The 12,058-nt window shown below is 39.8% G+C and overlaps 1 protein-coding gene across 2 annotated transcripts in view; it reads left to right on the top strand.

Annotated features, from left to right (window-relative positions):
* Atad2 (ATPase family AAA domain containing 2) overlaps window positions 1-12,058 on the top strand; it is a 65,758-nt gene that overhangs the window by 29,403 nt on the left and 24,297 nt on the right. For both annotated transcript variants that reach the window (XM_045143651.1, XM_045143652.1), the window contains exons 10-13: window positions 3,593-3,701; window positions 4,210-4,325; window positions 6,001-6,175; window positions 8,799-8,887. In XM_045143651.1, the coding sequence (XP_044999586.1) occupies window positions 3,593-3,701; window positions 4,210-4,325; window positions 6,001-6,175; window positions 8,799-8,887 (489 nt within the window). The remainder of the gene's footprint in view (window positions 1-3,592; window positions 3,702-4,209; window positions 4,326-6,000; window positions 6,176-8,798; window positions 8,888-12,058) is intronic.

Below are 12,058 nucleotides of genomic sequence, written 5' to 3'. Positions count from 1 at the left end.
GAGTACTGACCAAGTGCCAGGCTGACACCCAGGATCCGGCACTCAGGAAGCTCTGAGAGCCCATGTAGTGAGACCCTATCTCAACAGTAACAAAGCAAAAATAAACATGAATCATAAAGAGCAAAATAAAAAAGGTTAAAACCATGTTTATGTGCTTGAAAACTACCAGATTTAAAAAATGCATATGTGTGTGTGTTTTGTTGTTTGTTTGTTTTTTTTTTTGTTTGTTTGTTTTTGTTTGCAAGCAGAGAGAGACAGAGAAAAGAGAAAGAATGGGTCCAAACCAGGGCCTCCAGATGCATGCCCCACCTTGTGCATCTTTACATGGGTACTGGGGAATTGAACCCAGGTCACTGGGCTTTGTAGGCAATTGCCTGAACTGCTGAGTCATCTCTCCATCCCCCTACCAGATAGTTTTAATGGTGGTAAGAAAAATAGAATATTTTAGTAACAATAAGTACAGTTTGGCTGATTAAAAGGTACTCTCAGTAGTAGAGATGTTGGAACAAAAAAATATATGTTATGGTTTCTTGCTAACTCATTATATAACACTGTTTTTGGTTGTTCAAGGTAGGGTCTCATTCTAGAACAGGCTAACCTGGAATTCATTGAATTCTCAGGTGACCTTGAACTCACAGGGATCCTCCTACCTCTGCCTCCTGAGTGCTGGGATTAAAGGCATGTGCCACCACGCCTGGCCTCATTAATAACTTTTTTAAAAAATTAACTTTTTTATTAACAACTTCCATGATTGTAAACAATATCCCATGGTAATGCCTTCCCTCTGTCCACTTTCTCCTTTAAAACACCACTCTCCATCATATTTCCTCCCCCTTTCAATCAGTCTCTCTTATTTTAATGTCATTATCTTTTCCTCCTATTATGATGGTCTTGTGTAGGTAGTGCCAGGCACTGTGAGGTCATGGATATTCAGGCCATTTTGTGTCTGGAGGGGCACGTTGTAAGGCGTCCTCCCCTTCCTTTGGCTCTTACATTCTTTCCGCCACCTCTTCTGCAAAGGATCCTGAGCCTTGGAAGGTGTGATTGAGATATTGCAGTGCTCAGCACTCCTATGTCACTTCTCAGCTCCATGATACCTTCTGAGTCATCCCAAGGTCACTGCCATCTGAAAAGAGAGGATTCTCTACCCAAAGTGAGAGTAGCATTAATATATGGTTATGAACATTAAGAGAAGTGCTTACTGGGCAGTTTGATGAGCATAGTATATACATTTAGCCAGACAGCAACAGACGTTATACCCCTAGGGCTCATGACTACTGCTGTTGTAGGTTTTTAGTATCAGGGTTGTGTTCTTCCCATGGAGCAAGCTTCTAGTCCAATTAGAGGGCAGTTGGTTTCCCCCATAATAGATGTGCCACTATTGCATCTGTTGGCTCATTTGGCCTGGCTAGCCAATTATAAGGCTTGCATTGTCCACTGTTGAGTATCTTCACTGGTGATTTCTCTTTTTCCCATTGAACTGAATGCAGAATGGCTTCTTCCAGCTTTCTGTCATCTGGTCTACATGGAGGAGGTTATCAGCTCAGTTCCAGCAGGATTTCTCAGTGATCTTGCAGCCCAAGTATATGGAGTCTTCAGCAGTAGGGTCTTACCATCTATTCCTGGTGGGAAACCAAGGGCCTTGTCAATGGCCTGTAATGTTTTGGGGGCATCAGGAACTTCCTTGGCCAACAATTCACTGGAAGGCCTCCCATCCCGGGCACTGAAAATTGTCTAGTAACAATCTATGGCTCCTGAGTGGTCCATTGTCCAAAAAAGTAGGTTTCCATATGATTTATTTACATCCTCTTAGATTTTGATTAACCCTCCCTCTACCTTTCCTATACTTAATCTCTTCCCCTGACTTCACTTGGGCCTTTTCACCCCCATTGATCTATTCTTCTACTTACATATATACAATACCACCCTATTAAGTGCCCTCTGCCTTCCTTTCTATTCTCTTTATATCTCCTTTCTAGCTTACTGGTCTCTGCTACTGAGATTTTTTTCCTATTCACACAGAGGCCCCATCATCTATAGCTAAGAACATTATATAATTCTTAACAGTGCTTGGTACGTACTGACAAGGGAATTGCTTTTTTGTGGGGAGGGGAGGGATTAATTTTTATTTCTTTACTATTTGCAGCAGAGAGAAAAGGGAAGACAGAATGGGCAGACACATGTGCCACTTTGTGCAACTGGCTTTATGTGGGTAGAGGGGAATCAAACCTGGGTCCTTAGGCTTTGCCAGCAAGCACCTTAACCACTAAGAAGACCAAGTCTGCTCTAATAGACGCACTAGTCATGTGTGTCTGCTAAGTACTTGAAGTGTATTTAGTGTGAATTGAGATTCATTGTAAATCTTTGTATAAGGTAATGCTTAGAATTCAAAGACTAAATACAAAAGGGGAGAGAGAATGTCAAGTAGCTCAGGTTTTGAAAATACTTAACTATATAGGCTGGGCATTGTAGTGTATGTTTATAATCCCAAGCACTCCAGAATTTGAAACATTAATTTTTTATTTATTTTATTTTTTTTTTTTTTTTTGCCCAAAGTAGGGTCTCTCTCTAGCCCAGGCTGACCTCGAATTCACTATGTAGCCTACGGACTCCTGGCTATATAAATATTTCTAACATATATGTTCCTAAAAAGAAAATGAGGTCATGATCACTCTACTTGAAATTTATTTTTATTTTTGGTTTTGATTTTTCTTTTTTTTTTTAATCTTTTTTTTTTTTAATTTTTATTAACATTTTCCATGATTTGGTTTTGATTTTTCAAGGTAGGGTCTCACTCTAGCTCAGGCTAACCTGGAATTCACTCTGTATTCTCAGGGTGTCCTCAAACTCATGGTGATCTCTTACCTTATCCTCCTGAGTGCTGGGATTAAAGGCGTGTGCCATCACACACTCCTGAAATTCAATTTTAATTATTAAGAAAAATAATTTTCTAGCATGCAATTTTGGGTGGAGAGGTTTTGATGCTTTTTTTGTTTGTTATATGTAAAATGTATGTAAATTTTTGTAATTTGGGGGAGGGGAGAATGGATGTGCTAGAGCCTCTCGCCCCTGCAAACAAACTCCAGATGTATGCTCCACTTTGTGCATCTGGCTTATGTGAGTCTTGGGGAATCAAACCTAGGTCTTTAGGCTTCGCAGGGAATCAACCTAACTGCTAAACCATTTTTTTTAAGCGCTTTTTTTTTTTTTTTTTTTTTTTTTTTGCTTGTTTTTTGAGGTATTGTCTCACTCTAGCTCAGGCTGACTTGGAATTCACTGTGTTGTCTCCAGGTGGTCTCAAACTCATGACAATCCTCCTAATTCTATGTCCCAAGTTCTGGGATTAAACCCACCGTCCGTCACCATTCCTGGCTTGTTTTTTTTTTTTTTTTTAAAGCAGGTGCCTAGGGCTAGAGAGATGGCTTTCTGGTTAAGGTACTTGCCTGCAAAGCAAAGGACCTAGGTTCGATTCCACAGGACCCACATAAGGCACAAGGTGGCATATGTATCTGGAGTTTGGTTGTAGTGGCTGGAGGCCCAGATGTGTCCATTCTCTCCCTCTCTCAAGTAAATAAAAATACTTTTAAAACAGGTGTTTACCACTAAATTTTCGGAAAGACGAAATAAGAGGAATTTGTAAAGATCGAATGAAAATTGGAGCAAGCCTTGCTGATGTTGATCCAATGCAACTTGATTCTTCAGTGAGTAGTTTGAGTTTTATGCTTGACTTGAAATAGTTTTGTTCATCTTTTATTTTTTTTCCTGCTTATTGAAGGAAACTTTAATCTTTTTGTTTTCTGAAGTAGGGTCTCACTCTAGCTCAGGCTGACCTGGAATTCACTATGAAGTTGTAGGGTAGTTTCTAACTCACAGCAGTCCTTCTACCTCTGCCTCCTAAGTGCTGGGCTTAAAGGCATGTGTCACCACACCTGGCTCAAAAAAGTTTTGAGCCACAATTAAAAATACTGCAGTCAAGCCAGGCGTGGTGGCGCATGCCTTTAATCCCAGCACTTGGGAGGCATAGGTAGGAGGATCGCCGTGAGTTCGAGGCCACCCTGAGACTCCATAAGCCTGGGCTAGAGTGAGACCTTACCTCGAAAAACAAAACAAACAAACAAACAAAAATATTGCAATCAGTTGATAATGGTTGATGCTTAAACATAGGTAGCATTTTAATTTTGACTCAGATCTAAATTCTGTCATTACCAGGTACGATTTGATAGTGTTGGTGGCCTGTCCAGTCATATTGCAGCTCTAAAAGAGATGGTTGTATTTCCATTACTGTATCCAGAAGTGTTTGAAAAGTTTAAAATTCAACCCCCAAGGTAATCTAATTGTACTTTTTTCTTTTTTGTAGCCATATTCTGACCTACAGTACTATTATTTCTGGTAATTCTTTACTAACACCTTTTAGAACCCTGGTCCCTGGTTCTATTTTTCTTACACAATTTTGTCATGTAAAAGGACTATACCATAAAACAACCAAAATGACATTGGTGAGTTTTAAAAGTGACTTTGTAATTAAGAGATGTGTTAAATAATAACTTTATTTGTTTAGTAAATTAATTTTGGGGGAGTGAGATACGCTGTCACTCCAGCCCAGGCTGACTTGGAGCTCTATAGTCTTAGACTGGCCCTGAAGTTTACTGAGTGCTGAGATTGTGCCACAAAGCCTAGCTTATTATTTTTATTTATTTATTTATTTATTGGCTTTTTGAGGTAGAGTCTCACTCTGGTCCAGACTGACCTGGAATTAACTATGTAGTGTCAGGGTGGTCTTGAACTCAGGGTGATCCTCCCACTCTGCCTCCCTAGTGCTGGATTAAAGGCATGCACCACCATGCCTGTCTTGGGTTTATTTATTTATGTATTTATTTGTTTATTTATTTATTTAAGAAAGAGGCAGAAGGGAAGGTAGAGAGAGAGAGAATGGTTGAGCCAGGACATGTAGCCATTGCAAACTCCAGAAGCATGTGCCACCTTGTGCATCTGGCTTACATGGGTACTGGGAAATCAAGCCTAGGTCCTTTTGCTTTGTAGGGAAGCACCTTAACTGCTAAACCATCTCTCCAGCCCAGGTTTTGTCGTGTTCCCCCCACAAGAAGGGTCTCCCTCTAGCTCAGGCTGACCTGCAATTCATTATGTAGTCTCAGGGTGACCTCAGACTCATGGCGATCCTCTTACTATTTCTCGCTCTAGCCTTTGTTTCTTGTAACTAACAAAAGTATGTTTTGGGGTCCTTATAAGTTGGTTTGCCCCGGGTTCTTTTATATATATATATGTATGTATGTGTGTGTACCATATATGTGTGTGTGTGTGTGTGTGTGTGTGTGTGTGTGTATTTGTTTTAAATACTTGTTTGTAAGCAGAATGGGGGAATGGGCACACCAGAGCCTCTTGCTACTGTAAATGAATCCTGATGCATGCTCCACTTTGCATCTGGCATTATGTGGAGTGTAGAACCCAGGTCATCAAGTTTTCCAAGCAAATGCCTATAATCACTGGGCCATCTTCCAGCCCCTATAGTATCAATATTAACTCTTAGGTTTTTTGTTTTTTTTTTAAACAGAATTTTTTGTTTGTTTTCTTTTTATTATTAATATTATTTATTTATTTATTTATTTTTATTTATTTGAGAGCGACAGACACAGAGAGAAAGACAGATAGAGGGAGAGAGAGAATGGGCGCGCCAGGGCTTCCAGCCTCTGCAAATGAACTCCAGACACGTGCGCCCCCTTGTGCATCTGGCTAACGTGGTACCTGGGGAACCGAGCCTCGAACCGGGGTCCTTAGGCTTCACAGGCGAGCGCTTAACTGCTAAGCCATCTCTCCAGCCCAACCCTTAGGTTTTAATTTGTACTTTGTGGAATGAAACTGTTTCAACTGTTGTGTTGGTGTTTTTTTTTTTATTCACTAAATATAAAAATGGTACCGTTTTGTTTGTTTTGTTTTGATTGTCTATTCTTTGACCTAGAACTAAAACATTTTCATATTTTACAGAGGTTGTTTATTTTATGGTCCACCTGGAACTGGAAAAACCCTAGTTGCTAGAGCACTTGCCAATGAGTGCAGTCAAGGGGATAAGAGAGTTGCATTTTTCATGAGGAAAGGTGCTGACTGTCTGAGTAAATGGGTAGGGGAATCTGAAAGACAGCTACGATTGCTATTTGATCAGGTATGATATTAAAATTTGCATATGTAGTTTTATAATTTATGCAGATGTATGTATCTGCTCACATTTAAATATATATGTATATATATGTGTGTATATATATGCATGTATGTATGTATGTGAGGATTGAATCTTCATTTAATTACTTTTTAAAAAAAATTATTTATTTATTTATTTGAGAGCGACAGACACAGAGAGGAAGACAGATAGAGGGAGACAGAGAGAGTGGGCACGCCAGGGCTGCCAGCCTCTGCAAACGAACTCCAGACGCGTGCGCCCCCTTGTGCATCTGGCTAACGTGGGACCTGGGGAACCGAGCCTCGAACCGGGGTCCTTAGGCTTCACAGGCAAGTGCTTAACTGCTAAGCCATCTCTCCAGCCCCATTTAATTACTTTTCATGGCCAAGAACTCAGAAGAAATATACCAAAGATATAGTTTAGAAAGATTGAGAAGTTTTTGTATATATCAAGATAGTACTATGGCAAACACCTTTTTAGTAAGAGGATAGAAATAATTGAATTTTGGGCTGGAGGGATGGCTTAGTGGTTAAGATGTTTGCATGCAAAGCCGATGGATCCTAGTTCGATCCCCCAGAACCCACATAAGCCAGATGCACAAGCTGACACATGTGTCCAGAGTTTATTTGCAGTGGCTGGAGTCCCTGGTACACCCATTCTCTGTCTGTCTCTCTCTTTCTCAAAAGCATAAAATATATTTTTTCAAATAGGAAAAATTAAATATTTTTTAAAAGAAATAATTGAATTTATTATATATAATTATATATATAATTATATATATATAATTATAATATTATATATAATAAACGATATATTATATCCTCTCACACCAGCTTCCAGTACCCTGGGAGCCCTCCTTGGTGGGGTTACGGTATTCACTGTGGGTTCATGAAGGGCTCAGTCAGTCCCTATGCAGTACTGGGGGGACCATGTCTCAGTAGAAATAATTGAAATTAACATTAAAAAATTTTTTATTTATTTTTATTTCTTAGAGAGGATGGGCACACCACGGCCTCCAGCCACTACAAACAAACTCCAGATGCATGAGCCACCTTGTGCATCTGGCTTACGTGGGTTCTTTCACTTTGTAGGCAATTGCCTTAACCATTAAGGCATCTCTTCAGCCCTGAAGTTAGCTTCTTTGGAGTCTTAGAGCTCATATCTACTGAGAGAGATGTTGTCCTTTGCAGTTCAGTAGTGAGTTACATGACAATGTGGCATTGGAATACAGTACTGCCCTAGAATAGCTCTCAGTTTCTGTATTGACAGTATATTATAAGATAATGTATTTATATCATTTATATATCTCTTTGGAACTAAGGTTCTTTATTTTATCTTAACAGAAATTGATTTTATTTTCAAGATAGGGTCTTGCTCTTGCCCACACCGACCTGGGATTCAATATATATTTTCAGGGTAGTTATTAAGTGTGGCATCTTGCTAAGTAATGTTTTCTAAGCCTAATATGGAGGAAGGCTGTGCCACTGTTCTTTTTTTTTTTTTTTCTATTTTTTTAAATTTTGTTTATTTGCAAATAGGGAGGGAGAATGGGCATGCCAGGACCCCTTGCCACTTCAAAGAAACTCCAGATTCATGTGCCACCTTGTACATCTGGCTTTACTTAGACATTGTAGAATCAAAATGAGGCATGTTTTTGCAAGCAAGTACCTTTAATGGCTGAGCCATCTCCCCAGCCCTACATCTTTAATAGATGTTTCTTTGTGTGTCCTAGTAACTATAGTTATATGAATGCCAAGTGGTTTAGATATTTCCAGTTGAAAATGCATACAATGAACTCTCTGTTACTGTAACTTACTCTGAGTTCTAAAAACATACATGTTAGAATTAGATTTATAAATTCTGTTGAGAATGACTGAATAAAAATAGATTTGTGTATTACAGTCAGATATCTAAATTATCCTTTCGTATAAAACATAAATTATTAGCCAGGCACACACCATTAACCCTTGTACTTGGGAAGCAGAGGTAGGAAGAGCGCTATGAGTTTGAGTCCATCCTGAGACTATATAGTGAATTTCGGATCAGCCTAGGCTAGAACAAAACCATACTTTGAAAAGCAATAAGAAGAAAATATTGACAACCTCTACACAGTGTACTCATCCTCCTGATCCCCTCTTCTTTTCAACTAGTTCCTCTTGGTTTTTTGTTTTAATATTTTATTTATTTGAGAGAAAGAAGCAGCTAGAGATTGATAATGGGCATGCCAGGCTTTTAGCCACTACAGACAAACTCCAGACACGTGCACCATTTTATGCATCTGGCGTCATGTGGGTCCTGTAGAATCTAACACGAGTCTTTGGACTTTGTAAGCAAGGGCCTTAGCCACAGAGCCATCTCTCCAGCCCTGCTCTTTTTTGATGTCATCTGACTTTGCAGCCCTCCATCATCCATAACGACATGTTGATGGGCCCAGTACTGTGTATGTCTTGTGCAGGTAACAGTTGCTGTGAGAACATAAATGCACTGTCCACTTTATAAATCAGATTCTTACAGAATACTTGAATGAAAGTGAATTCACATGTTTTGTATAAAATCTATAATTTCAAAGCTCTTTGTGATAACATAGGACCACTGGACCTTCTTTTAGGCATATCAGATGCGCCCATCAATCATTTTCTTTGATGAAATTGATGGTCTGGCTCCAGTACGATCAAGCAGACAAGATCAAATTCACAGGTAAAACTTGCTTGTTGGTATTTCTATACATACATATTCTGAGCTGTATTGATGTTATATGAAAGAATGTTAAATGGTGAAAGAACTGTACAAACTGATAGTTTCCCTTTTTGGTTACTAGAACCTTAATATATACTACCAAAAAGTGGGGCGGGGGGAACCAGAGGAATGGAAGCCAGGCGTAATGGCACATGCCTTTAATCCCAGCATTCAGGAGGTGAGGCATTGATAGTAGGACTGCTATGAGTTCAAGGCCACCCTGAGACTACATAGTGAATTCCAGGTCAGCCTGGGCTAGAGTGAGACTCTACCTTGAAAAACAACAAAAAAGGGGGACCAGTTATGAAAGTCAGGATACTTACTCTGAAAATCTTGGTTAGAGATGATTTTACTCACTGTAAGCAGAAACATGTCATGTCAAGTATGTATACATATACTTTACAGAAATTTAATACATAATTTTCTCCCATAAATTTTTACAAAATGGCAGCAAACTTTAGTTTTTGAAGAGTTTAGTACACTAGGCTGGGGGTATGTGTGGCTCAGTGGTAGAGCATGCACTTACCATTCAGAAGGCCCAGACTGCAAAACCAAACCAAAGAACCTAGTGCATACAAACTAACCACTGTAGCACCCATCTGTAGTCTCAGCACTTAAGGTATTTAGGCTTCAGGGTTGCAAGTTAAATGCCAACCTGGAGTATGACAATTACATCTCATAGAAAAAAAACATGAAGCTTAAGCTGTGTTCTCTGTCTTACCAGTACTGTTATAAAAGAATGCAAATAAATAAATAATTTCATGTATGTAATATGATACAAATACAAAATAAAGCTGTAAAAATAGAGCCCTAAAATTTTAGCCAGGAATGGTGGCAAATACCTATAATCACAGAACTCAGGAGGCTGAAGCAAAAGGATCACCATAAATTCATTGCAAGCTAGAGTAGTAGTGAATTTGAAGCCTCATGAGCTACATACCAAATATCTTGCACCCCAATGGACCCAAAATGCTTTACTTTGGATTAGAAATAACAGATACTCAGGATGGATTTTCTTTAAATGAGGATAAAGCTAATTTTTTAACTCTGGTCACTAAAGAGACTTAGAAGCAGTTGTAATCTAGTGTAGCTAGGTGTCTGTAGAGATGTCTGAATGCCACCTTTGGCAAGAAATAACAAACAAGCCTGTAACACCTGAAAGCAAAAAGCAGTCAAAGCATATTGGAGTCACATAGACATGACACAGAGCCAGGTGTATACTATAGACTTGACACTGGAAACGGCACGGCGTCAAGACTGCTGAGAGTCCAGTCCAGACTCCAACCTCCCGTTGCGAAACTCGGTCTTTTTTGTTTTTTTTTTGAGGTAGGGTCTCAATCTAGCCCAGGCAGACCTGGAATTTACTATGTAGTCTCAGGGTGGCCTTGAACTCACGGCAATCCTATTTCTGCCTTCTTAGCGCTGGAATTAAAGGCGTGCGTCACCACCCTCCACTCATATGTCTCTTCCCTTTTTTGGTTTTTCGAGATGGGGTCTCACTGTGGTCCAGGCTGACCTGGAATTCACTATGGAGTCTCAGGGTGGCCTCGAACTCTCACGACTATCCTCCTACCTCTGCCTCCCGAGTGCTGGGATTAAAGGCGTGCACTACCACGCCCGGCTTTCATACGTCTCTTTAGTGGTTCTGGAAACTTGGGCTCCAGCAATTCTCAGTTCTCCACTCCCTTCTGAGATTTGGGTTCTATGTGCACATGCTCATACCCAGCTGCTAAATGATGAATCTGGAGGTTCAACCTCTGGTCGTCTTAGGTTCTCATGCTCAAGTAGGATGTGGGCCTAACTGCTGAGCCAGTCCTGGTTTTTTTTTGTTTGTTTGTTTTTTGTTTTTTGTAAAAGCAGTTGGAGGTTGTAGAGATAGCTCGAAGTTTAAAGCACTTGCCTGCAAAGCCTAATGACCCAGGTTTGGTTCTCCAGTACCCATTTACAGCCAATTGTACAAAGTAGTGCATATACCCGGAGTCGGTTTGCAGTGGATAGAGTCCCTGACATGTCCGTTCATTTGTTTGTTCTCTTGTCTCTGCTTGCATGTTTTTTTTTTTCCATTGCAGTTTTGTATAGAAAATATTCCTTATTTGTTGACACTGGATGATTATTTTTGTAGGTTATTTCAGTATTTTTTTAATGCTTTGTATGCAAGCAGAGAGAGCATGGTCATGCCAGGTCCTCTAGCCACTGCAAACTTAACCACATAAAGCCACATCTGCAGTACTTAGGAATTGAACCCAGGAACCTTAACTGCCCAGCCATCTCTACAACCCTCGATATTTTTTAACCATTTTGTTTTGTTTTGTTTTTATTGGAGAGAGAGAATGGGTGCACCAGGTCCTTCAGCCACTGCAAATGAACTCCAGACAAATGTGCCACCTTGTGTATCTGGTTTATGTGGGTCCTGGGGAATCAAACCTGGCTCCTTTGGCTAAAGAGGCAAGCACCTTAACCACTAAGCCTTCTCTCCAGACCCCAATTTTTATTTTTATTTATTTGCACATGTGTATGCACTTACACATGTTCCAGGGTCTCTTGCTACTGTAAATGAATACCCACCAGACTTTATATGGCTGGCTGGGGAATTAAACATGGGTTGGAAAGCTTTGCAAGCAAGCACCATTAACCACTGAGCAATCCCAAGTCTCTCCATCAGTTTTAGATAATTTGTCCTACATGGAACTCATAGTATTTTTGATGATGTATCTTTTACTTGTAACTTTAACGTTCCCTGAGCTATATCCCTAGCGCTTAATTTCAATTTATACTTTACAATTTTTTTTCTTTTTATGTATTTATTTTTGTTCATATTTATTTGAGAGTGACAGAGAAACAGGCAGAGAGAGAGAGAATGGGCACACTAGGGCCTCTAGTCACTGCAAACGAATTCCAGACATGTGTGCCCCCTTAGGCATCTGGCTAACATTGTTCCTGGGGAATCAATTGAGCTTTAAACTAGTGTGTTTAGGCTTCACAGGCAAGCACTTAACCACTAAGCCATCTCTCCAGCAACCCCTCTTTTTTTTTTTTTAATACTCTATTTTTATTTATTTACTTAAGAGAGAGAGAGAATGGGCATACCAGGGCTTCCATCCGCTGCAAACGAACTTCATATGCATGCACCAC

The sequence above is a fragment of the Jaculus jaculus genome, chromosome 2 (genome assembly GCF_020740685.1).
Source record: "Jaculus jaculus isolate mJacJac1 chromosome 2, mJacJac1.mat.Y.cur, whole genome shotgun sequence".
Lineage (NCBI taxonomy): Eukaryota > Metazoa > Chordata > Mammalia > Rodentia > Dipodidae > Jaculus > Jaculus jaculus.
Note: the sequence above shows the minus strand (reverse complement) of the source record. Positions and strands in the feature narration are given on the sequence as shown.